The following is a 26329-nucleotide window of genomic DNA, read 5'->3' as shown; positions in this document are numbered from 1 at the left end:
ATCTCCATCATCCTGTTCTGACCTTCATGGTTATCTCAAGATAAAAGACAACAACATTCATCATCATAAGATTTAGAGTATAAAAGCCATATGAAATGCTTGGTGTTCCTGTAGGCTAATTAGTCATGTGTTATCCATTCCTGAATAAGCCACAAGAAGCAGTAAGTCACACCATCTGAGCATATCAACAGGAATAGATTCGGAAGCTTCCCAAGAGTAAATGCATTTTTATAATTTAAAAGTAGATTTCTTCCAATTCCATAAACTACACATCAATTCTTGCCATAGGGACTCTAGTGTAAGAATATTTATTTTGGATAAGGAGATGAGGGTAGGGATTAAAATGCTAGGAGCTCAGTATATAGAAGTTTAAGGAGGTAGAGTTGCCACTGGACATAACCCTCCAGAGACACTACTTAGTTTCACCTGGTTCCCTTGTCACTCTATTTATTTTCTCCCACCAGCCATAGGAATTGGTTTGTCTGTTTCTTTAGCCATTGTCTCCACTTTCTGCATCCAGTTCAAGCAGCCCATGTTTTTGGTCTGCTGAAGAATTAGTGCAACAATTCAAGCTTTTCCTCTACCCTCCTGTACATGAAGCAAGCACAGAGCTCAGAAGATTCATTCCATGAATATTCAGCTGACTATCTTTTCTGTGAGAGACTCTGTGCCAAGCATCTGGAACATGATGGTTGCGTATGGTTATGATAGAAAAATGGAGTGTGCCTCATCAATCTCAGGTGCTCTCTTGCTTCTCATCCTTTCCCTCACTTAAACCCCAGAGGGAAAGGAAACTAACATTAGACACCTGTGTCCCAAGCATATTTGCATATCTCATTCAATTTAAAATAACTCCCATAAGAAAGTAGTATTATCCACATTTAACAGATAAGGTCTACCGTCTCAGAAGTGTAAATAAATTGCCCAACCTTAACATGACTTGGCCGGAAAAGACTGAACTGGGTTTCAAGCTAAGGTCTAATTCCCAAAGCACAAATTTTCATTATATATTGCTTCTTGGAGTGGAAAAAACCAAATACACTCACTGAGGCTATAGGAGAAATCTCTAGTTTTACATGAGAGTTATATAAGAAAAAAAAAAAAAAAAAACTACCAGTAAATTCCAAAAGAATATTCTAGCCATCCAGAGGATTTGTTGGGACAGAAAGGGAAACCTCTGGTCAGACTCGGACAAGGCCTGGGGAGGGGTTGGTTATGCATAAAGGAGATGGATGACACTGAAAGGTCAGGGTCTCCTGAGCATTAGCCACTTAAGTGAGGGTCTAGGGAGGATTTGCCTTTCTCCCTCTCTTTCACTGAATGACCTTGCCCTTGCCCTGAGGACTGTTTGACCTGAAATGCAAGCAGATCACAATATACACAATTTCAAGTAACATTTTAAATTTATCTAAATATTGACCAATAGTTTACTTTAGGTCTAAAGTTGGGCCCAACATGTATCCGGAGAAAACCATAATTCAAAAAGATACACATACCCCAATGTTCATTGCAGTACTATTTGCAATAGCAATTGTGTTGTATTGTAAATTGATTGTATTGTAAATTTACTGTTACAATACATGGAAGCAACCTAAATGTCCATTGACAGAGGAATGGATAAAGAAGAGGTGGTACATATACATAGTGGAATAAGAAAGCCATAAAAAAGAATGAAATAATGCCATTGGCAGTGACATGGATGGACCTAGAAATTGTCATACTGAGTGAAGTCAGACAAAGACAAATATCATATGATATTGCTTATATGTGGAATTTTAAATAATGGTACAAGTGAACCTATTTACAAAACAGAAATAGAGTCACAGATGTAGAAAACAAATTTATGGTTACCAAGGGGGAAATGGGGGGAGGGATAAATTGGGAGATTGGGATTGACATATACTCACTACTAGATATAAAATAGATAAATAATAAGAACCTACTGTATAGCACAGGGAACTCTATTCAATACTCTGTAATGACCTGTATGAGAATAGAATTTTAAAAAGTGGATATATGAATATGTATAACTGATTCACTTTGCTGTACGGCAGAAACTACACAACACTGTAAATCAACTATACTCCAATAAAAATTAATTAAAGAAATAAAGTTGGGCCCAAGATTCTGCATTTCTAACAAGCTCCTAGATGAGGCGGATGTTGCTGGTGCCTAACCACATGTTGAATAGTAAGGTTCTAAAGAGGAGGAAAACATACTCTTCTACATCCTTAGACCTGTTTCTTTTCAGTTATTAGATTGAATTATTTGAAACTGCCATTTATATAGGTTAAAAATGGTCAAATATCAGCAATTTTATATGCTTCAACCAAATGAACAACTTATCTATAGTCAATATTTTAATTTGCCTGATAGACTCAAATAGGTTGCTAGGTGTCAAAACATATTTCCAGTTACCAGAATTATATGGCATGTGCAGTTGTTGAAAAATATTATTGAGAATATTAACAGAGAAGAAAAATAAGGATGAACATGAGTTTGCTGATAATTTTCTAACAGCTTTGTGATTCTATAACCTACAATGATGTTCATAATAGATTCACCTGCTGTCAGTCAAATCACAAAAGGGACAGAAACGCAGTCCCAAAGGCCACTGGATAAAAACTGAACACACAGTTCTATGCTGTCCTGGGTTTTATGCCAAAATGATGCAGTCTGATCACCTCCATCTTTATCTGCCTGTTTCTACAATAGATTTGTTTGGCTCAGTTTGGTTATCTAGGCATGCCAGCACCTAAATTCTCATGTGTTATATCTACTCTGTTCTTAGGTTATATCTCTAAACAAAAGACAGATCACAAATATGACAGTAACACATATCATAACAATTGCTGTTTATTCAGGTGTGGTGTGTGGGCAGTGAACGTTGTGTGTTCCATATTACTCAGCTTATCATCCCAACAATAGGGTACACAGGAACAGGTTACAGAAATCTTACCAGGTTTTTATTGTATGCATATGAGTAAGATTTGTAAGCCTTATAATACTTGGCTTGGGAAGAGGCAAAGGAGAAGTAGTAAGAACATTTTCTCTCACTGAATTAATAAGATCCCTAACATGACTAGGAATTCCTTGTTAAGTCAGACAAACCAAAATATGCCCCAAGAAAATATCGTAGGTATAATTCATTTATTTTTATCATTCAGTATTCAGTAAACATTAATTATCTAATATGCGCCTAATAAGTTCTTTAATAAGTTCTAGAAATATAAAAATGAGTAAAACATAGGTGTCCATGGAGAGGAATAATGATGCTTACAACATAATGGGACTTAATATATTCAGAATAGAACTGTAGAATTATAAAGTTATTTTAGCTATTCTTTTTATACTAAAAAAACATGCTCCAGAGAAATTATCAAAATGCAGATAGTCCAAATTCAAAGAACTGCATGTGGGCAAATTCTACCCCCCCCCAAAAAAAAAATCTTTGAATACTTTTTCTTTCAGGAATAATCCACCTTGTTTAGGAAATTGAGATTGGATTTGTGTCTGCTAGTAGAAGATAACCAGTTTACAGATCACCATCTCTCTTTACAAAAAAGCAACTGCTACAAATTCCCAATTCAATTAGAATCCAGTGATTAGCTTCTTTGGTTACAGGGTCTTGAACATCAAAGCATTATCTAGTCACTAAGGGAGATATTAAACAAATAGGTCAAAGTGGAGTCAACTAATTAAAACCTGAGACAGAGTAAGAAGGAAACTTCAGAAGGGTTGTTATGCCCTAGAAGAATAGTTCTGAAGTACCCTGGGGACCTTTCTAATAACATAGCAGTGTTCAGGGTTCATCTAGCAGGGAGGTACCTGATTACCACAGAGTGAACCTCTTTGTAATTAATATTCTCAGCATATCTTATCTCCTTTAATCACTTGCAATATATACCAAGATGATTTTAAAATAACGAATAGGCATTTATTCAACAATATATTACTATAAGCATTTTCCCGACTTACTAGTACAAAATAGAGCCTACTTCCCTATGATCCCTGATTGTACAATTTATTGAGCTGTCGGGATTTCAATGAGTTGGAGTTACTTTAAATCAAGATGATTGTCTTATGACCTCAAACAACCCCAAACATTGGACTGTAGCTTTCCTATGGTTTTCCCTTAATTAAGACTTGATTATTGCTGTTAATGAATATGAAAACTAGCATGCTATTCCCAGCAGGAAGCATTGCTACATCAAAGATAGAAGAAAGAATCCTCCTTGGCTTGTGAGGATTATATGAGTAACAAGGCTGGTGAAGAGTTCTTTGTACCAGCTATGCAAACAAATTATAGAAATGAATGAATAAGCTTGAGGCAAATCAAAACAGGTATATAATCAGGAAATATTTGAGGTAAATCACTTGATGCCAGGGCAACCCATACTTACTGTATCTCACATAATGAACGATGAGTCCAATGCACACTGCCAGGACAATCAGGGATATAAAGGTGATGAGGCCAATAACCCAGGGCTCCAAACAAGCTCTCCTCCTGGCCCTCACCACAGCTGGCCTGAGGAAGAAAGCAAACGATGGATTATATTACAGTGCACACCCATACCCACTCCTTAGGTGAAGTAGATATTCCTGGGGAACTAATTCAGGACACTCAGTTAGAAGGAAGAGTACTGTTTTGTTTTAGAACACACCCTAATCCCTGGCTGCTGAAACCATTCCTGGCTCTGGCTGCTTGACCTTAGGCAGGTAATTTGACTTCTCTGTATCTCAGTTTCCTCATTCAAAAAATGAAGATGATAATGATAGTACCAATCTTATAGGATTATTGTAAGAATTAAATGAATTACTGTATGTAAAGTGCCTACAACAGTGCCTCGCATGTAGAAAGTTTGCTGAGCCAGCTATGTGCAAGATACCAAGTCGGGCACTTCCACTGTAGAATCTTAAATGGCCTATTATATAAGTTACAGTTTGAACCATATTAGGTTGAGGGCAGAGTTTCTAATTCTATCTCTTACTATTTTTCTGAAACAAACTTAGAAGATACACATAAGAGATAACCAGAGGTCTCTTCTAAAGAACCTGAGTGTTTGAGCTAATATTTACCTCTAAACTTCAGCAATGCTGCAGGAAATCCCTTCTGCATGAAACTTCCTCAACCTCTCCCATTTGTTCTGCCTTCAAAAATACATGTTACTGAAAAATGTTGATCAACCTGATTTTTGTTTGATTAGTAAAGTTGCCATTCCCTTGTGTTAAAATAGCTGCTAAACAAACTCAAAAGTTAGGGAAAATGAAATAAGTCAGAGCTGGCCAAGTTGTTTAAATACGATGCTGTTATTTTAAATTTCTTGAGGTATTTAGCACGTTGGTAGAATCAAGGCATGTGTTCTTATCTCCAGAGCAGTCTGGTACAAGAACTGAGGGAAAGGGAAGTGTTATCCTGAAGGAGCACCTGGGGTTGCTTCAGAATAAAGAGAATTCCAAGTCCAGCCCTTTCCTTACCAGCTTGGACAAGTTATTTAGACTCTGAACTAAGTTTGTCCATCTGTCAATAAGAGACAGCCTACCCATTCTGTTTAAAGCACATGGTTGACTGTGGGACCCAGAATGAGATCATGAATGTGAAAACTTCTTGGAAACTGTGAAGCATTTCACAGTAAATAATCGTTGCTTACAGAAATCAAGAGAACTCTGTTTCCTGATAATACAAGACCAGGAAGTGACATAATTATTCTGGTCCCTGGCATACCATCATCCCATCTTGGCTCTGTCTCAATGTCCTGTTTGGTGGGAACACTGTTGCAGAAGTCAACAGTTTCATCACTACATGACTCTGCCCTGCTGAAGTCACTGGAATGTAGTGGAAGGCTCCAGGGACTCTACTTGGTCTCCTCCCTTATTTCTGTGATATCCCCATGGGGCTGTAGCTGAGGAAACTATCTTTCTCTCCCCAATCTCTTCCATCTCCAGTTCTCCCTTGAGTGGGATTCCAAGCACCTGTTCCTACAATGACAATTACTGTAATATAAAAAGACTTCTCCACTTCCCTTCTGCACACTTCTTACGTGAAAACATGCGTAAGAAACTTATAAATTGACTCCTGTTCCTTCATCCCTGAATGCTTGCTATTCATTTCTTGCAGAAGAAAGGAGATGCATATAGCAGACATAAGCAAAAGTTTGGAGGGAATATGGGGAGGGAAGGGCTTCTCAACTAGTTTCAACACATGTCAGATGAAGAATATGAATTTGTAAATATAGGAAACAATTGATATTGATATAATCATCAAAAGAATATGTAGAACTGTGAAATATAAGAGAGAAGCTCTATTTATTCTACAATAACTCTTAATCAAGACAAAATTAAAACAATGCAGCCATTAAATTGATGAGGTAGAGCTACCCGTATTAACATGCAAAATGTCAATGATATATTTTAATGAAAAAATATTGCAGAATAATATGCATGCTATGTTCCAGTTTTTGTACATGATAAAGCTATATGTGTAGGTGCATAGTGAAGTATATAGAAAGACACACAAAATTTTTAACAGTAAGAAGTGGAATAACAGAAGTAAGAGAGCAACTTTAATTTTAATTTAGGTACTTTTTATGTTATGATGGATTTTAAAAAAAATCATGGCTTTCGAATTAAATGAGAGAGAGAGAAAAAGAGAGAGAGAAAGTAACGAGGATGGTTATACATGTCTCTTCATGGAGTTCCTATCACTATCTTGTTTGAGGTACTGCTGTGTCTTCTTTTCCTGTCTCCCACCTTTCAAAACTATTTTAGGGATGCTCTGTCTTTGGTGGCTTTGAGGGAAATAATAGGGATAGTATGGGATAAAGAAAAAAGAGAATCCATCAAAAACACTTTGAATAAACAGTTAAGAGAGTATGTTTCTGATTCTGACCACCAACCTACTGTATAGTGTGGTACCAGCAGATTCACTTCTCTCCCTTATTTTCTCCATATGAAAAACAAGGATAAGAATTCCAGACCCTTCCTAACTTGATGAGCTCTTAGAGATAAAAATGATGAAGTATTTCATTACTTTGAGCTGCCCAGTAGAAAATCATTGTACAAATAGTAAGGACTATTATTATTATCATCATTATTTTAATTATTAATAATAATGGTAATGACCACATTACTGAGATTTTTTCATTTGAAACATTATCTCTTCCTTTCCCAGTCTGTATGAGATTGCTTTTCAAACTGATTCACCCTGTTTCTTAATTACTTTTTTTGTTTGTTCTCTCAGCAAGTGATTCCATACTGAATTGCTCCAAATTAGATGTAGTAGAAGTGTGCTAAAAAAAATTAGTAAAATGGAGGAATAAATCTATTTTACATATCAACAGACACTTGTGTAGCTAACCTCTTCCTGCACATAAACACTTGTCCAATCATTACTGAGGCCTGTTGAAACTTACATGAACCTGCTCTTATAAAACCACCTTCAGACAGACTGGATAAATTCTAATAGCTTCAGTGGTATCAGATTTCTTTCTATGATTTTTCTTTTCAATTGAGGATGTGTAATTAGACGGTGAATGTAGCAGGTGAATATAGCAATTAAAATATGGTTATATTTTTATAATCTCCAAATTACCAGAAGACAAGTCCAGAGGTGCATTATCATTATCACTTCTTAATGTGTCTTTTTCTAGAATAGTATAAGAAAGAAAAGCAGCAGAAACAACAACAAAAAGAGGAGAGGAAAAAGCATACTACCACAAATAAACCACATGGCAAGCACTGGAGAACCATAAGTCAAGGCTCACAGTGCTTCAGAGGAAAGTTTACCAGAACAAATGCTTTCCTAACACCACCACCATGGACCGATTAATAGTAGATGTCCAACTCATTGCCCATTCTCTATAATGGTAAGCAGTGCTGATATTCTTAGTTGGAATGTTTCATCAGCTCAGTCCAGCTGAGCTGTTTTGAATGAACACGTGCACAATATCTATAAAGCTGGTGATGCTAATTCATCATTAACTACTTAAGCCAGAGGTCAGCAAAGTTTTCTGTGAAGGTCCAGATAGTAACTATTTTAGATATTCTGGACCACACACTCCCTATTGCAACTAGTCAGCTCTGCCATTGTACTGCAAAAGCAGCTACAGACAATACATATACAAATGAACATGGCTGTGTTCCAATAAAACTTTATTTCTGTACACTGAAATTTGACTTTTGTATAATTTTCACTTGTCATGAAATATTTTTTTAATTTTGATTTGTTTCAACCATTTAGAAAGTATAAAAATCACTCTTAACTCAAGCTCAAAACAGGTCGTGGGCTGGATTTCACCCGTGGGCCATAGTTTACTGATGGCTGACATAAGCAATAGCCTACAAGTCAATGATAATTGTGTTGGGAAGTTAAAATAGTCTTTTCATTTTTTAGTCTCAACTGCATGGCAAATCTAATTTAGTGTGTCTCCAATCCCATTACCACTAACTTTGTTCTGATAATTGTCACTAAAACTCATCGTCCAGCTCAATGACAGGTTTCTCATCTGCCTCCCCAATCTCTGAATCATTGTCCATTACAGTAAGTGCTCTTTCTGGAAGTGATAGAGCCAATGGCTAGGATCACTTGAAACCCAAGTTGGCCTCAGTTAGCCTGGCATTCCCCCTCTTCCCCACGAGCTTTCTAGCTCTTTGCCTTTGTTCCTGCTGCCTCCTATATGGAGTAACTCAGAGTCTGTAATTTGCTTGCATCATAAAAGCCTTTGTGCATTTAAGAGCCAGTTCAGAAAAGTCCCCTTTATTTCAGTAAACTATATTCACCCCTAAGTATCACATCATAATATACATCTTGAACCCCTTGGGGATAATGTCTGTGCCTTACTTATCTCTTTATTCTCTGACCACTCTGATGCTCAATATATATTCACAGAGGGGATTGAACTGAAGTTGATTAAGCCAAATTGAACTGACCATTTGTCAGTACCACAACATGGGTTTCAACCTCTCTCAAAGCACTTCTGTTCTGCCTTAGTCTTAGAAAAGAACTTGGAATATTACAAAAAGAAAAGAAAGGTCAGACGTTGTGAAGAATAATTACTATTTAAGTAAAACCTGATTTCCATAAAACACTTTATATAATAATCAAGCTTTGTGGTTGATATGTCTATTTCACCTGTTTAAAATATATAATTTTCCAACTATGATTTTATCTATCTACTGTGAAGTATTATCATAGTTCAGAAAGTGATAAATGAAAATAAGGAGACATTAATTTCAGGAGACACTTCTTATTTGTGGTCATTGAATGTCTGTATATAATTACAATATCCAAACAAAAGCATAAGGAAAGATACCACAATGAAGTAACAGCATAGTACCTCATGACATTACTAATTCCCTAAGTCAGTGCTTAAGTTTTAAAATATTAGTTAATAAATATTTATTCAGTTTTTGTTGAGTATTTGGCACTAGCTCATTTCTTTACCTTATAGATTGTGCCTGCTTGTCTTGTTCACACAAACACTTCAGATGCTTTGTGCTTTGTGGAAGAATCATATCAGCTGGCATTGGTGAGATCTTCAATCTTATTAGATTCTTATTTTAGTCTTGAACAAGACTATTAAAATATCCAGGGCAGAACTAAAATATTGAATACATGCTCATGGATCATATGTTTTCATTGCTATGTTTTTAAAAGAAATATAAATAAATTACTACTTATAAAATTACAAATAATACAGAGGGAAGACAGAAGAAGCAAGAAGAACTACAATTCTGCAGCCTGTGGAACAAAAACCACATTCACAGAAAGATAGACAAGATGAAAAGGCAGAGGGCCTTTTGTACCAGATGAAGATGTACCAGATGAAGGAACAAGATAAAACCCCAGAAAAACAACTAAATGAACTGGAGACAGGAAACCTTCCAGAAAAAGAATTCAGAATAATGATAATGAAGATGAGCCAGGACCTCGGGAAAAAAAATGGAGGCAAAGATCGAGAAGATGCAAGAAATGTTTAACAAAGACCTAGAACAAACAAACAGAGATGAACAAAACAATAACTGAAATGAAAACTACACTAGAAGGAATCAATAGCAGAATAACTAAAGCAGAAGAACAGATAACTGACCTGGAAAACAAAATGGTGGAATTCACTGCTGTGGAACAGAATAAAGAAGAAAGAATGAAAAGACATGAAGACAGCCTAAGAGACCTCTGGGACAACATTAAACACAACAACATTCGCATTAGAGGGGTCCCAGAAGGAGAAGAGAGAGAAAAGGACCAGAAAAAATATTTGAAGAGATTATAGTCGAAAACTTCCCTAACATGGGAAAGGAAATAGCCACCAAAGTCCAGGAAGGACAGAGAGTCCCATACAGGATAAACCCAAGGAGAAAAACACTGACACACATAGTAATCAAATTGGCAAAAATTAAAGACAAAGAAAAATTATTGAAAGCAGCAAGGGAAAAATGACAAATAACATACAAGGGAATCCCCATAAGGTTAACAGCTGATTTCTCAGCAGAAACTCTACAGGCCAGAAGGGAGTGGCATGATATACTTAAAGTGATGAAAGGGAAGAACCTACAACCAAGATTACTCTACCCGGCAAGGATCTCATTCAGATTCGATGGAGAAATCAAAAGCTTTACAGACAAGCAAAAGCTAAGAGAATTCAGCACCACCAAACCAGCTCTACAACAAATGCTAAAGGAACTTCTCTAAGTGGGAAACACAAGAGAAGAAAATGACCTACAAAAACAAACCCAAAACAATTAAGAAAATGGTCATAGGAACATACATATCAATAATTACCGTAAACGGGAATACATTAAATGCTCCAACCAAAAGACACAGGCTTGCTGAATGGATACAAAAGCAAGACCCATATCTATGCTGTCTACAAGAGACCCACTTCAAACCTAGGGACACACACTGAAAGTGAGGGGATGGAAAAAGTTATTCCATGCAAATGGAAATCTAAAGAAAGCTGGAGTAGCAATACTCATATCAGATAAAATAGACTTTAAAATAAAGAATGTTACAAGAGACAAGGAAGGACACTACATAATGATCAAGGGATCAATCCAAGAAGAAGATATAACAAATATTATAAATATATATGCACCCAACATAGGAACACATCAATACATAAGGCAAATGCTAACAGCTATAAAACAGGAAATCAACAGTAACACAGTAATAGTGGGGGACTTTAACACCTCACTTACACCAATGGACAGATCATCCAGACAGAAAATTAATAAGGAAACAGAAGCTTTAAATGACACATTAAACAAGATGGACTTAATTGATATTTATAGGACATTCCATCCATAACAGCAGAATACACTTTCTTCTCAAGTGCACATGGAACATTCTCCAGGATAGATCACATCTTGGGTCACAAATCAAGCCTCAGTAAATTTAACAAAATTGAAATCATATCAAGCATCTTTTCTGACCACAAGGCTATGAGATTAGAAATGAATTACAGGGAAAAAAACGTAAAAAACACAAACACATGGAGGCTAAACAATACGTTACTAAACAACCAAGAGATCACTGAAGAAATCAAAGAAGAAATCAAAAAATATCTAGAGACAAATGACAATGAAAACACGATGATCCAAAACCTATGGGATGCAGCAAAAGCAGTTCTAAGAGGGAAGTTTATAGCTATAAAAGCCTCCCTCAAGAAACAAGAAAAATCTCAAATAAACAATCTAACCTTACACCTAAAGGAACTCGAGAAAGAAGAACAAACAAAACCCAAAGTTAGCAGAAGGAAAGAAATCATAAAGATCAGAGCAACAATAAATGAAATAGAAACAAAGAAAACAATTGCAAAGATCAATAAAACTAACAGCTGGTTCTTTGAGAAGATAACCAAAATTGATAAACCACTAGCCAGACTCATCAAGAAAAAGAGGGAGAGGACCCAAATAAATAAAATTAGAAATGAAAATGGAACAGTTACAACAGTCACTGCAGAAATACAAAGCATCCTAAGAGACTACTACAAGCAACTCTATGCCAATAAAATGGACAACCTGGAAGAAATGGACAAATTCTTAGAAAGGTATAATCTTCCAAGACTGAACCAGGAAGAAATAGAAAATATGAATAGACCAATCACAAGTAATGAAATTGAAACTGAGATTAAAAATCTTCCAACAAACAAAAGTCCAGGACCAGACGGCTTCACAGGTGAATTCAATCAAACATTTAGAGAAGAGCTAACACCATTCTTCTCAAACTCTTCCAAAAAATTGCAGAGGAAGGAACACTCCCAAACTCATTCTATGAGACCACCATCACTGTGTTACCAAAACAAGACAAAGATACTACAAAAAAAGAAAATTACAGACCAATATCACTCATGAATATCGATGCAAAAAACCTCAACAAAATACTAGCAAACAGAATCCAACAACATGTTAAAAGGATCATACACCATGATCAAGTGTGATTTATCCCAGAGATGCAAGGATTCTTCAATATATGTAAATCAATCAATGTGATACACCATATTAACAAATTGAATAAAAAAGATATGATCATCTCAATAAATGCAGAAAAAGCTTTTGACAAAATTCAACACCCATTTATGATAAGAACTCTCCAGAGAGTGGGCATAGAGGGAAACTACCTCAATATAATAAAGGCCATATATGACAAACCCACAGCATACATCAGTCTCAATGGTGAAAAACTGAAAGCATTTCCTCTAAGATCAGGAACAAGACAAGGATGTCCACTCTCACCACTATTATTCAACAGAGTTTTGGAAGTGCTAGCCATGGCAATCAGAGAAGAAAAAGAAATAAAAGGAATCCAAACTGGAAAAGAAGAAGTAAAACTGTCACTGTTTGTAGATGACATGATACTATGCATAGAGAATCCTAAAGATGCCACCAGAAAACTACTAGAGCTAATCAATGAATTTGGTAAAGTTGCAGGATACAAAATTAATGCACAGAAATCTCTTGCATTCCTATACACTAATGATGAAAAATCTGAAAGTGAAATTAAGGAAACAATCTCATTTACCATTGCAACAAAAAGAATAAAATACCTAGGAATAAACCTACCTAGGGAGACAAAAGACCTGTATGCAGAAAACTATAAGACACTGATTAAAGAAATTAAATATGATACCAACAGATGGAGAGATATACCGTGTTCTTGGATTGGAAGAATCAATATTGTGTAAATGACTATACTACCCAAAGCAATCTACAGATTCAGTGCAATCCCTATCAAATTACCAATGGCACTTTTTACAGAACCAGAGCAAAAAATCTTAAAATTTGTAGGGAGACACAAAAGACCCCAAATAACCAAAGCAGTCTTGAGGGAAATAAATGGAGATGGAGGAATCAGACTCCCTGACTGCAGACTACACTATAAAGCTACAGTAATCAAGAGAATATGGTACTGGCACAAAACCAGAGATATAGATCAATGGAACAGGATAGAAAGCCCAGAGATAAACCCACACACCTATGGTCAGCTAATCTATGACAAAGGAGGCAAGGATATACAATGAAGAAAAGACAGTCTCTTCAATAAATGGTGCTGGGAAAACTGGATAGCTACATGTAAAAGAATGAAATTAGAACACTCCCTAACACCATACACAAAAATAAACTCAAAATGGATTAGAGACCTAAATGTAAGACTGGACACTATAAAACTCTTAGAGGAAAACATAGGAAGAACACTCTTTGACATAAATCACAGCAAGATTTTTTTGGATCCACCTCCTAGTGTAATGGAAATAAAAACGAAAATAAACAAATGGGACCTAATGAAACTTAAAAGCTTTTGCACAGCAAAGGAAACCATAAACAAGATGAAAAGACAACCCTCAGAATGGGAGAAAATATTTGCAAACTAATCAATGGACAAAGGATTAATCTCGAAAATATATAAACAGCTCATGCAGCTCAATATTAAAAAAACAAACAACCCACTGTGATGCTTTTGCAAATATGTTCCTATAACGGGTTTCATCTTCAAGGAATTCATGGAAAAGACTCTGACAAGTACAGGTTTCTGGTAACTGACTATACTGCTGAACTGAATGAATAAGCATTTTCAGAACTCTAATGGAAAACTGAAGAATTCATAAAAGTGCTAACAAAAGATGAAGATGAAAAAAAAATTACATGGGACTGAGTGAACTGATGAGGATGATTATAATTTTTGTGAATTTCTGTTTGAATAAAACAAAAAAAACCCCACAAGGACTCAGAGGCAAAAAATATACAAATCAATTTTCACTGCAAAGTAAAGGAGCTGTTACAGTGGAGGATTACTGGACTGAATGTCAATATTATGACATAGTTTGAGTGTGTTTTGTGTTTGGTAAATGCAAGCATTGTTGCTTTTGTTTTAGTCATCCATTTATAATGCTTGGTGTCAGTTAATTTAGCTCTTGTAAAAATAAAATACAGTGTGTGTGTGTGTGTGTGTGTGTGTGTGTGTGTGTGAAAAAAACAACCCAATCCAAAAATGGGCAGAAGACCTAAATAGACATTTCTCCAAAGAAGACATACAGATGGCCAAGAAGCACATGAAAAGCTGTTCAACATCACTAATTATTAGAGAAATGCAAATCAAAACTACAATGAAGTATCACCTCACACCAGTTAGAATAGACATCACCAGAAAATCTACAAACAACAAATGCTGGAGAGGGTGTGGAGAAAAGGGAACCCTCTTGCACTGTTGGTGGGAATGTAAATTGATACAGCCACTATGGAGAACAGTATGGAGGTTCCTTAAAAAACTAAAAATAGAATTACCATATAATCCAGCAATCCCGCTACTGGGCATATATCCAGAGAAAACCATAATTCTAAAAGACACATGCACCCCAATGTTCATTGCAGCACTGTTTACAATAGCCAGGTCATGGAAGCAACCTAAATGCCCATCGACAGATGAATGGATAAAGAAGAGGTGGTACATATATACAATGGAATATTACTCAGCCATAAAAAAGAATGAAATTGGGTCATTTGTTGAGATGTGGATGGATCTAGAGACTGTCATACAGAGTGAAATAAGTCAGAAAGAGAAAAACAAATATCGTATATTAATGCATATATGTGGAACCTAGAAAAATGGTACAGATGAACCAGTTTGCAGGACAGAAATAGAGACACAGATGTAGAGAACAAATGTATGGACCCCAAGTGGGGAAAGGGGCGGGGGGGGGTGGGGATGGTGTGATGAATTGGGAGATTGGGATTGACATGTATACACTGAAGTGTATAAAATTGATGACTAATAAGAACCTGCTGTATAAAAAAATAAATAAAATACAATTCAAAAAATAAATTACAAATAGCCTACTGCTGCCGTGTCCACTGTTATACAAACATACCTATAAAGTGTCTGATAGCATCAGCCAGGCCCTTGGACTGAATTATGGTTGCATTCCCTACCATAATAACTGTGAATAGTTCTCAAAGAGAAGTTACAATCATAACAAGGTGGTAGTCTAATTACCAGACAACTGTTTCCATTTTCTTTTAATAGCACCAAGACAAATGGTGGGAAACTCATTGTTTTTATTCTAAATGTTTTTATTTATATTCTACCTTGTTCTAGACTGATTTAAGGTAGCTTATAAAGATATATATTTACATTTATATAATTATAAAGTGATATATAGTATTAAATTACATTTACATATATGGTATTAAATTAAACATAGAGATGCAAGAATAAAGCAAAACATAAGTGAAAACACAAAATGAGAAGAGTACTAAAACTACACGTCATAATTCCTATCTAGATATTTCCTTAAGTCAGATGACAAACTTTGTAGCTTTCTAGCAGCGAACTCAAAAGCAAAACTAAACAAAACTAAACAAGAAAACAACTAAACCCTATTCAGTTACATTCTTCATGTCACCCATAAGATTAAAACTGAGCAATTACTTAGCCACAATACAATTCTTTCAGATTCTAATAAAAAGAATACTGTGTAATATCATGAACTATATTCACCACAATATTCTTAGCATAGAAACAAAAATTAGTTTTATAATACTCTTAGTATGCCCCTCAATACTGGAAAATGGCACCAATGACTATTCAGTAAAAACAATTTTATGTGGGGGAAGCAGTGTGAAATTATTTATACCAAGCTCTAAGATAATGTTTTTAAATATCTGACAACACTTTGCGAATTATTGAAATGGCTCTGTGTGGCACTTTCACATTATAAAGTACCTAAAAGTTGAATCATAGACATAAAAATATATTATTACTTAGTACCATAATAAGTTTTTAATAAGCATAGTATTACTAAGTGCAATAGTAAGTTTTTAATAAATATTGGGAATGAAAGAAAACCCTACCACTAACTGTTAACTTAGGTAAAACCCATAGCTTAACGACTCCTATATTTAACTAACCATAAAACTCAAGTGATAATATGTTTCCTCCCACCTACTTTAAAAGGAATTTGTGATTACAAATATGGTATCATCAGGCTTTTATTGGACATGTGTGTTATATAACTATTAGTGACAATTCAACTGTAACGAATGTCTCTGGTCTCCACTGTGTTATCATCTAGCTCTTTATTAAGTTCCCAGCCAGATATGATGTGTCACAGGAAACTACAAACTGAGATTTAGGTTGGCACTCTGCCTGACGTCTAGAAATTTACAGTCACAGATAGATGGGGTGCAAAAAGTTTAAAGATATTATTAAGTAATTAGGTATGGGTCTATAGAATTATAAAGTGAGCTACTTTAACACTTAATTACACTAACATATTTGCTTTATTTTCTTCACACTCTTTGCAGTTCAAGATAATAAGTCAAAATGATCTGAGTCAGCAATTTTAAAAGCAGCAGTTTCCCACAAAAATGTTGACAAGAGACACCGTTGCAGCTAGTCGTAGGGAATTGTATGCATTTTAAAATGTGGAAGGAAAAAAAAAGCATTAACAGGGAGTGTGTGACTATGTTGTGGCTGTTGTGTCAGAAGAAAAAATGGTTGAGAAACCTGAGCTAGAGACACTCTTGAAGCTGCTAATGTATAGCACTCCCTTTCAGAAATTGTTTTGTAACATTAGATATCTTTCTACCAAATCTTTCTCATGACTTTGTCTAGATGCCTCTTATGAAAGTTGGCATGATATGGTGGAAATAACTCTGAACTGGAAGACTAGTGACCTGTGTCTCCATCTTAGAACTTTTATTGAAAGACTAAGTCCTTTCATCTAAGTCCTAAGTTTCTCAGATGAGAAATCTGAGAGCATATTCAAAATCACGGAAGTTCCAGCATCCTGTAACCCCCAACTTAAATGATGCAAAGTATGCTCTCATTTTCTTCATTTGTTAGAAAACAATGAGAAGTTTAATTGATCTAGCTGCTCTTTAGTTTCCACCAAAGCTCGCCTTCCATGCCTCAAATAACCTAAAAATGCTCAACATTATTATAATTAAAATTTAGCATTTTTTAAACAATCAACTTTAACATAATTTTTCACATGTTATTTTTCTGATGGCTACATGCCAGATCATTTGGAATGGTCAAATTAAGAGTCTGCAAGTCATTTGAAATAATCCAAGTTTCATATGAGGAAGTCATTAAGTTTCTTGACTACTTGCATCCTAAACCAGTTTTAAAATTCCTAGACTTGTAAAACTGCATTTTGTGCAAGCCACTGATGGGCCTTAAAATTGGAGTGTGCCAGCTGCAACATGTGCTAGACTGTGTGGTGTCCTCCTGGCTGCTGTTTCCCTGGCAAGTACTGTAAGCCATACACAAAGAATCCCTCAGATAATCTAGAAATTTCTGTATATAATAAAACCCTATCTGAATTAATTTAGCAATGAGAGACAACTGGAAATGTATTGACTCTTGTTAGTGTTTGTATTATTCTTCCAAAAGAGGGATTTCTTGACTAATGAATTTCCTGCCTCAGTTGTTGACCTATAATATAATGGAAGTATTGAGTCTTAACTTTTGGATGGAACACAAATTTGTGAAGTTGATCATTATATATTTACTTAATATAAATATATTTACTTAATTATACTTTAATATATTGGCATTTTAATAATAACATAGTGAAATATGCTCAGATTCATATTAGAATTAGGTAGAATTTACTGTGCAAATACCATAAAATTATAAAAGTATTATTTTATCTAGGGCTTCCCTGGTGGCGCAGTGGTTAAGAATCCGCCTGCCAATGCAGGGGACATGGGTTCGAACCCTGGTCCAGGAAGATCGCACATGCCGCGGAGCAACTAAGCCCGTGCGCCACAACTACTGATCCTGCACTCTAGAGCCCATGAGCCACAACTACTGAGCCCATGTGCCGCATCTACTGAGCCCATGTGCCGCATCTACTGAAACCCGTGCGCCTAGAGCCCGTGCTCCGCAACAAGAGAAGTCACCGCAATGAGAAGCCTGCGCACCGCAACGAAGAATAGCCCCCTCTCGCCCCAACTAGAGAAAGCCCGTGAGCAGCAACGAAGACCCAACACAGCCAAAAATAATAAATTTATTTTAAAAAGTATTATTTTATCCAAAAGGGCTAAATATTTTCAGTCACTAATGTCCATGTCTTTAATTCATATCTAAATGCTGATGGCTACCAAATCTATAAATACAGATTATTTGTCTAAACTTCAGACCCATATATTCATCTGCCTACTGTTCATCACAACAGGATATACCTCTCATCATTCGAACTAAGCATGTCTGTGCTACAGACTCATATGTGCCTATCCCAAATATTTTCCTTAATAATAGAATCTTTGATTTTTGGTTGAGCATATGGTCCCCTGGAAAATAGAATAATGTCCTTTATCCATGACTCTCCCTGTGAATATAAGTTCTGACCAATGGAGTCTCTATTCCAGTGGGTAGAATCCTGATGGCCTAGTTGGAGCTCTGGCAACCATACTAAACCATGATTGGGAGGATATATGTTCATGTTGATAGGACAGCACAGCAGTAGAAGCCTAGATTACTAATTACTTGGTAAACCTCCCTATCAGCCCCTACCTGACTATCTCCAGACTTGTTTTACATTAAACTGAAATAAAATGACATTTTATGTAAGCCACTTTATCCTAAGCTTCCTGTCACTCATATCTAAGCTGATACTATTGCAATATGCAAAACAGATTAGTTGCAATCAAAGTAAATTGTGATTTTTTATGTAATTATCTTTGGGAGAAGAAGACATTCAAGAAATATATTTACTTAATAAAATATTTTTACTTAATATTTTCTAGCTGCACAATTTTGAGATACAAGTAATAAATCTGATGCTAATAAATAAGGAGACCAAGTTTTCATCGATGATCTCATTGTAAAAAGTTCTACAACTTTAAGCAAATGACTTCTATTTTCTTGCTTAGTGGATATAGGTCTGGGCTTTTGCGTCAAACAGCTTGGGTTTCGCCCCGGCTCTACCTCTTACTAGCTAGATGGCTCCAAGCAAGTTACTCACCTTCTCTAAGTCTACATTTCCCCTCCCATAAATGGGGATAATGATAGAACCTAACTATAGGGTTCTTCTAAGGATTAAATGGAATAACGCTTATGGAGCAATTGGCATTATACCAAGTACACAGTACATGCACAGCAAATGTTGGCTTTGTCATTATTCCTCCTTCATAATGAGGAATTAATTTGTTTTCAAAACAGGTTGAAAAATCCCTCAAATTGCCTCATGTGACTGAGGGGATAAGGAGAAGATGGAACAGGTGAGGCTCCCAAGCCTTATTCCCACTCCACCCAGAGCAACACTGCTCCACGCAGCAGGTGTTTGCATTAGCCTTATGTGTGAAAGGGATTCAACTGGTAAAGAAAATGTGTAAAACTACTCATCTTTGGACCTTTTTAGCTCTAAGAATCTATACGTCAAGCCAATGGTCAGCCATGACATATACAGTTTTGTGCAAGGATTTAGAACTCTACTTAAGAAGCCCATTGTATATATGTGCCACATCTTCTTTATCCATTCATCTGTTGATGGACACTTAGGTTGCTTCCATGTCCAGGCTATTGTAAATAGAGCTGCAATGAACATTTTGGTACATGACTCTTTTTGAATTATGGTTTTCTCAGGGTATATGCCCAGTAGTGGGATTTCTGGGTCATATGGTAATTCTATTTTTAGTTTTTTAAGGAAGCTCCATACTGTTCTCCATAGTGGCTGTATCTATTTACATCCCCACCAACAGTGCAAGAGTGTTCCCTTTTCTCCACATCCTCTCCAGCATTTATTGTTTCTAGATTTTTTGATGATGTCCATTCTGACCGGTGTCAGATGATACAATGGAATATTACTCAGCCATAAAAAGAAACGAAATTGAGTTATTTGTAGTGAGGTGGATGTATCTAGAGTCTGTCATACAGAGTGAAGTAAGTCAGAAAGAGAAAAACAAATACCATATGCTAACACATATATATGTAATCTAAGAAAAAAGAAAAGGTCATGAAGAACCTAGGGGTAAGATGGGAATAAAGACACAGACCTACTAGAGAATGGACTTGAGGATATGGGGAGGGGAAGGGTAAGCTGTGACAAAGCGAGAGAGTGGCATGGACATATATACACTACCAAACATAAGATAGATAGCTGGTGGGAAGCAGCCGCATAGCATAGGGAGATCTGCTTGGTGGTTTGTGACAACCTAGAGGGGTGGGATAGGGAGGGTGGGAGGGAGGGAGATGCAAGAGGGAAGAGATATGGGAACATATGTATATGTATAACTGATTCACTTTGTTATAAAGCAGAAACTAACACACCATTGTAAAGCAATTATACTCCAATAAAGATGGTAAAAAAAAAAAAGGAATCCCAAATCTAGCTTTGCTGTTGAATCCAGTAATATATATCCAAGTGCTTAATTACAACTTGAATGTACTGTAAGGTTTGAAAGATTGGTTTGAAATATTTTAGATGTATTATTTATTATCTTTGGTATTTTCTGGACTAGGAAAGTTGAGACACAAGGGTTAAGGTAATTGTTTAAAGAGAAAGGAAAGTTATCTCTGCTTAACCAAGGGGAACACTTGTGATTCCAGGGATCATGGTGTAGTGGAGGCAGCAGGGAGTATTAGAAAGTTCAGGACCAGAGTTAGAAATGTATGGCAAACTCCAGTTCTACCAATCACTTACTCAGATTTGGAAATCTTAGTCTTCCTAATCTTTGGTTTTCCTATCTGTAAAATCATGATAATATTAAAATTGTCTGCCTCACAGTTGTTGATAGGTATCAAATAAGAATATATGTTGGAATTATGTGTAAAGAACATATATATGTGTATATACATATATATCCTACTACATGTACCCTCTCTGAATTTTGCTGTGACCTGCTAAGCTTTTAATGTGCAATAACCAATTTTTAAAAGTCCGTATAATTCTATACAAATTCAAATGGTAATAGTAATAACAATAACAATATTTCCTGGGTCAGGTAGACACCTGTGTTGGTTTAACTCTTCTACTTGACAACATTGGACTTGGTACACAGGTGAACTGGGAGGACAGATTCAAGCTTTAGTATTGACTGACTCACCCATTCTTGTGACCACATGCAAACTACCTAATCTTTGACTGTGGTATCCCTTAATTTATAGAACACAGAGATGCTTCCTGTCTACAATCCTCAGAGGTCTACTTAGAAGATTATCCATTGAACAATAACATTGTTCCTTGTAAATATAACTTTTATATCTTTTAACACAATAAGACAGTTAAGTCAGCATAGCAGTAGCATCACCTAGGTAGATAAAGGAGGAATTGTGGGGATGGTATAGCATTGTGATTAAGAGCATGGGTTGGAGTCAGATAGACCAGGGTTAATTCCCAGTTCTGCCATTATCACCTCTAGGCAAATACTGTCTGAGCCTCAGTTTCCTCATCTGTGAAATGGGTATAATAATATAACCATTGTTTGTTATAAAGATTAAATGTGCATGCTATTTTAGAACAGTAGTTGGTACACAGTACATGTGAAACAAATGATAGCAATTATTATTTGTTCTGCACTGAATCATAGCTCAACTTTAAACAGAGTGCTAAATCCTTCTGTATTTGCTTTTGCAGCTTCAAAAAAAAGACATCATCTGACATCTTCAGATAAAAGGTTGAAAGACTGCAAGATAGAATTTAATGGTGACTGATACTTTGGATTCCCCTAAACTTAGTTCTATCTTCTCAGAATTACTATTGTAAAATTCTCAGAAATTGCTCAACCATTCAGGCCATATATGTACCTGGGAGAAGGTTCGGCTTGCAGATTCTGGCATGACCTGGTATGTCTGCAGCGCATTTTTTTTTCCTCAACCTCTTAAAACTTTCCTACCCTCTAATCCACTCATTTCAAACCTATCAAATTATGCTTGAAACTGTGAGAACATTCTCCACAATTCTTACCCACCATCTTTGATGAGAATATGTCCAAAGGAGTGTGCTTTGAGATGTACTTAGTGGAGTTCCTCTAAAATCTAACCCTGATAAAGCCATGAAACGCAGACAGAGCACTCATTTCACCACCGACCATCTTAGAAGACTTGCTCCACAACTGCCCAATAGCCCCATCCTCAGGCACAAAAGCATCAGGCATAATTATAAATCTCAGTGCTGACAAGGAAGCACATGATGTTGCTTTTTTTCTTGAATGTTTCTATTTATTCCCTTATTATATTGAAGCAATTATATTTTTGGAGGAAAGCAGACAATAATGAAAAAATAACAAAGGTTCACTAGACAGTTATAATTATTACAGACTGATGAATTCCTTCCATAAAATGCTGCACTAAGATGAACTTGATTTTCACACAATAGCAAATGTTGCAATCTTTTTTAGAAAACAGTGATGATATAATTGACGTGCTGTACTCTCAGTCACTGATCACCTTTGAGATAGTGCGGAAAAGTTAGGTCATGTTCTTATCTTGTTTAAATACAGAGACAGTTTTAAGAAAATTATATAACGGTAGTCTGTGCATTCTTCAAAACATTTGTAAAGACCTGTCAATGAAAGTAAAATTATACCACCACCCTTCCTTCGTCAGCATATATGTGCATTCTTTCATATTAACCTGTATTGACCTGTTTCTTTGCCTATACATTATATAAACATGTATGCCTACACATACATACACATTTTCTCTGTGTGTGTATATGCATGTGTGCACGTTTTCCATTTCTCTGTTAGAGGGCAAACTTTCCAAAGACTCTTCTTTTAGCTTCCCACACATGATAAGACAGTGTGTTACAGTAGAAAGAACATAGACTTTAAAGCCAGAAATGCCAAGGTCAGGTTCTAGATCCAACACTTACTAACCCTGGACAATCTGAGCTGCAGTTATTTCATCTTTTTAAGGAGAGATAACAATAATGGTTTCTCAAAGTATTGCCAAAATTCAATCAGATAACATTTTACAAAATGTGCAATACATAATAGGTGCTCAACAAAGTTTTCTTCCATACAGAACTTAGTACACAATGAGAACTCATTAAAAGTTGTTACATGGACCAGGACTGATCTTAGCTGAAGAAGTGAGGCACAGCATTAAACGCTTGGAACACTATCATAAAGCAACTCTGGACCTGCACCTCAGTAGAGGGACCCTTCAGTATCATTATCTACTGACTAATTTCAGGGCAAAAAGGAAGAGGTTGCTACAATAGATTAATTTTACATTGAGATTTTTCCCTGTAAACAAATAGATTCTTAATCCAAATAAGACCACCCTCCCTGTCTGACACAAACTACCCAAATTATGTCTGTATCCTCCCTTCAGTTTTCCAGACATTCTGAAATTAGCCTCTTTTCCTTAATCATCACTATGTTGCATAAATGACTACTCTTCTCCCTTGGAGGAAAAGGTAAACTGCAAGAGAACACCTCCCATTGAGGTATAATTATACCAGTTTAAATAAAACAAAAAGCTACCACTTCAAAAACTGACCTATTTCATTTCCACTTTAATTTCTTTCTATCTTCCAAGTTCCTGTTTTTTATGGCTTTGTACTGTATCAGTTCTTCTCAAACTGTACAGTAAATAAGAATTACCTTGTGTAACTTTTAATACAATTCCCATGCCTCAACCAGAGATTCACGGGAATTTCTTGGATGGGAGCTGGACTTTTCTGTTTTTAATAAGTACCCAGTGAATCTAATGGAGGGGGTCCATGGGTCACATGTTGAGAGATAATGCTTACCCTACGAAGTAAAAATTAAAGTTGTCCATTTTGTTTCATTTGAATATTACTCAGTTTACCTTCATCTATCTAAACATGTGTAGATATTAATGTCTACAAATTTGGTCTGCTGTCAGTGGTTGCTGGTTGTCAGTGGTTGCTGGTGAATACAGTTGGCAGACATTCCTATCAATAATAAATATATTTAATAAATATATTCTTCTCTTCTCAAATCTCTTCCCTATAAACTTATACCTGAAAAAGTCTTCTTTAACCTTCTGTTGTATGTGTTTTTATAAAATTAATGTGTTGATTTCTTCATATTCAAAGGATAGTATAAAATCAGTTTGGAGAAAATGATAGCATCTGAAGAATAATGTTTACCTGGTCTAACTTTCTTCTAACCTTTAAATTCTAACATAGTGGTTTTCATTTAGAACAGGTGGAGTGAGGAAGGGGCTATCAAAATTTTGGTCAAAGAGGAAGGAACATGCCATTTGATAAAACTCTCCACCTGTTTCTGATATGCCTTCCCAGTTATGAGCAAATGGCTTTAAAAAGAAATTGCCTATATATCTCAATATACCTCTTTTTTCAAAGCATTCTTGTTGGTACACTTATTCCAGCAAATGTGCTAATAAATTTAATCCCTTTTCACTCTAGCCCATTCACTGAACATCTCCTAGGCTGACTCAAACATCGATATGCTCCACTTTGTATACAAGTTTTAGATCAGGAAGGAGTTTTTTGTTTGTTTGTTTTTCCTTGAGAGGTATCTTCCATCTACTCTGAAGCAAGACTGAAAACATCTTTGCTTCAAATTAGAGACTATACTCAGGAAAATTCGTTCCAATACCTCCAAATTATAACTCCCTTACACAAACTCCAGACTCACTCAGATTTAGCATAGACAAAGCCTGAAATCAATTTAGAATCTTGAGTTTCATAGAAATTATATGTTTAAATAAAAGCACTGTTTTCTATAGTAATATTCTTAAAGATAATCTAGGTAAAAAGGCTAGGGCACAAAACCATCATGGATTATAGAGAAGTACTTGCAGAAGGCAGGAAGCCTTGAAAAGTCTGATTTAATTTGTGATGTCTGTCACTCTTAGTTGATTCATCAACAAATATAGAGAGTATTAAATTTCTCATGAGGACTATGTAGAACTTTCTTCCTATCAACTACAGAGCCTGAGTGTTTTTCACTATTAAGATTCCATTAGAAGCTTTATACTTTTCAAACTGTTTTCTTCTCAAAACAGAAATTAACAAAAAAGAGCATGCCAATATCTCAATCAGAGAAAATGAATTTTTAACATGAAGATAAAATTATTTTCAGAGCCCAAACTGGTACACTGAAATCTTGTTACTGTTTAGTTTCTAACTTTTAAAGAAAACAACCTCAGAATAATTATGACTTCTCTATTAGAGAAGTTGATTTTGACCAGGTACATCACTGGATTGATTTTAAAAATCCAACTATAATAATTTAATCACATTGCCTTCTTAAATTGTTTCTTGTTCTTTTAAAACATATATATATATTTTTTAGTTTATACTATTTACTTACAGAAAGAAGTGTAAGTTTGATCTTCATGGTTTTAGATTTTTTTCTCATGTATAATTTTGAGTATTAAATATAATATAATATATAATATAATATAATAAACTTGAGACAAATAAAACCGAAGCTAAAAACACATTCTATTTTTCTCAAAACAAAACAAACTAAAAGACAGTTGTTAAACACCATGTGCCTTTATCTTTTGTTGAGCTCTTCTGAAAGTACATAAACATTTGGGATGGGTCACAAGAGGATAGGGAACACTAGTATAGAAAGAAGAGAAACCTATTTCTTGACATAATTTCATGTTAAATATCAAAAGTATTTTTCCACATTAAGCAAATAATAAATTGGAGATCTACACATTCCTTGGTGTGATTCATGCCACTTTAAGCAAGTTAACTTAAGACAAAGGAAAAGAGAAGAAAACTCACCGATACATTGCTGACCAGCGAGGAATGGTCCTGTGGAGACCGAGGTCTGCCATCAAGTGTGTGTATCCAGGCTCTATCAGCAACTTTGTAGGCTAGACTGAGGTGAAGAAAGAAGTCACTGATGATCTAACTAGAACCAGTCTGACAAG

General features: G+C 35.6%; 1 protein-coding gene across 1 annotated transcript in view; it reads right to left on the bottom strand.

The window, feature by feature from the left end:
- Positions 1-26329, bottom strand: part of TMPRSS11E (transmembrane serine protease 11E) — a 50910-nt gene extending 24581 nt beyond the window's left edge. Inside the window, exons 1-2 of the mRNA XM_033425550.2 lie at positions 26181-26329; positions 4404-4528 (exon numbers count right to left, since the gene is read on the bottom strand). Coding sequence (XP_033281441.1) covers positions 4404-4528; positions 26181-26233 — 178 coding nt within the window. The 5' untranslated portion in view covers positions 26234-26329. The remainder of the gene's footprint in view (positions 1-4403; positions 4529-26180) is intronic.

Source organism: Orcinus orca, chromosome 4 (assembly GCF_937001465.1).
Source record: "Orcinus orca chromosome 4, mOrcOrc1.1, whole genome shotgun sequence".
NCBI classification, from domain to species: domain Eukaryota; kingdom Metazoa; phylum Chordata; class Mammalia; order Artiodactyla; family Delphinidae; genus Orcinus; species Orcinus orca.
This window is presented reverse-complemented; position numbering and strand designations above follow the sequence as displayed.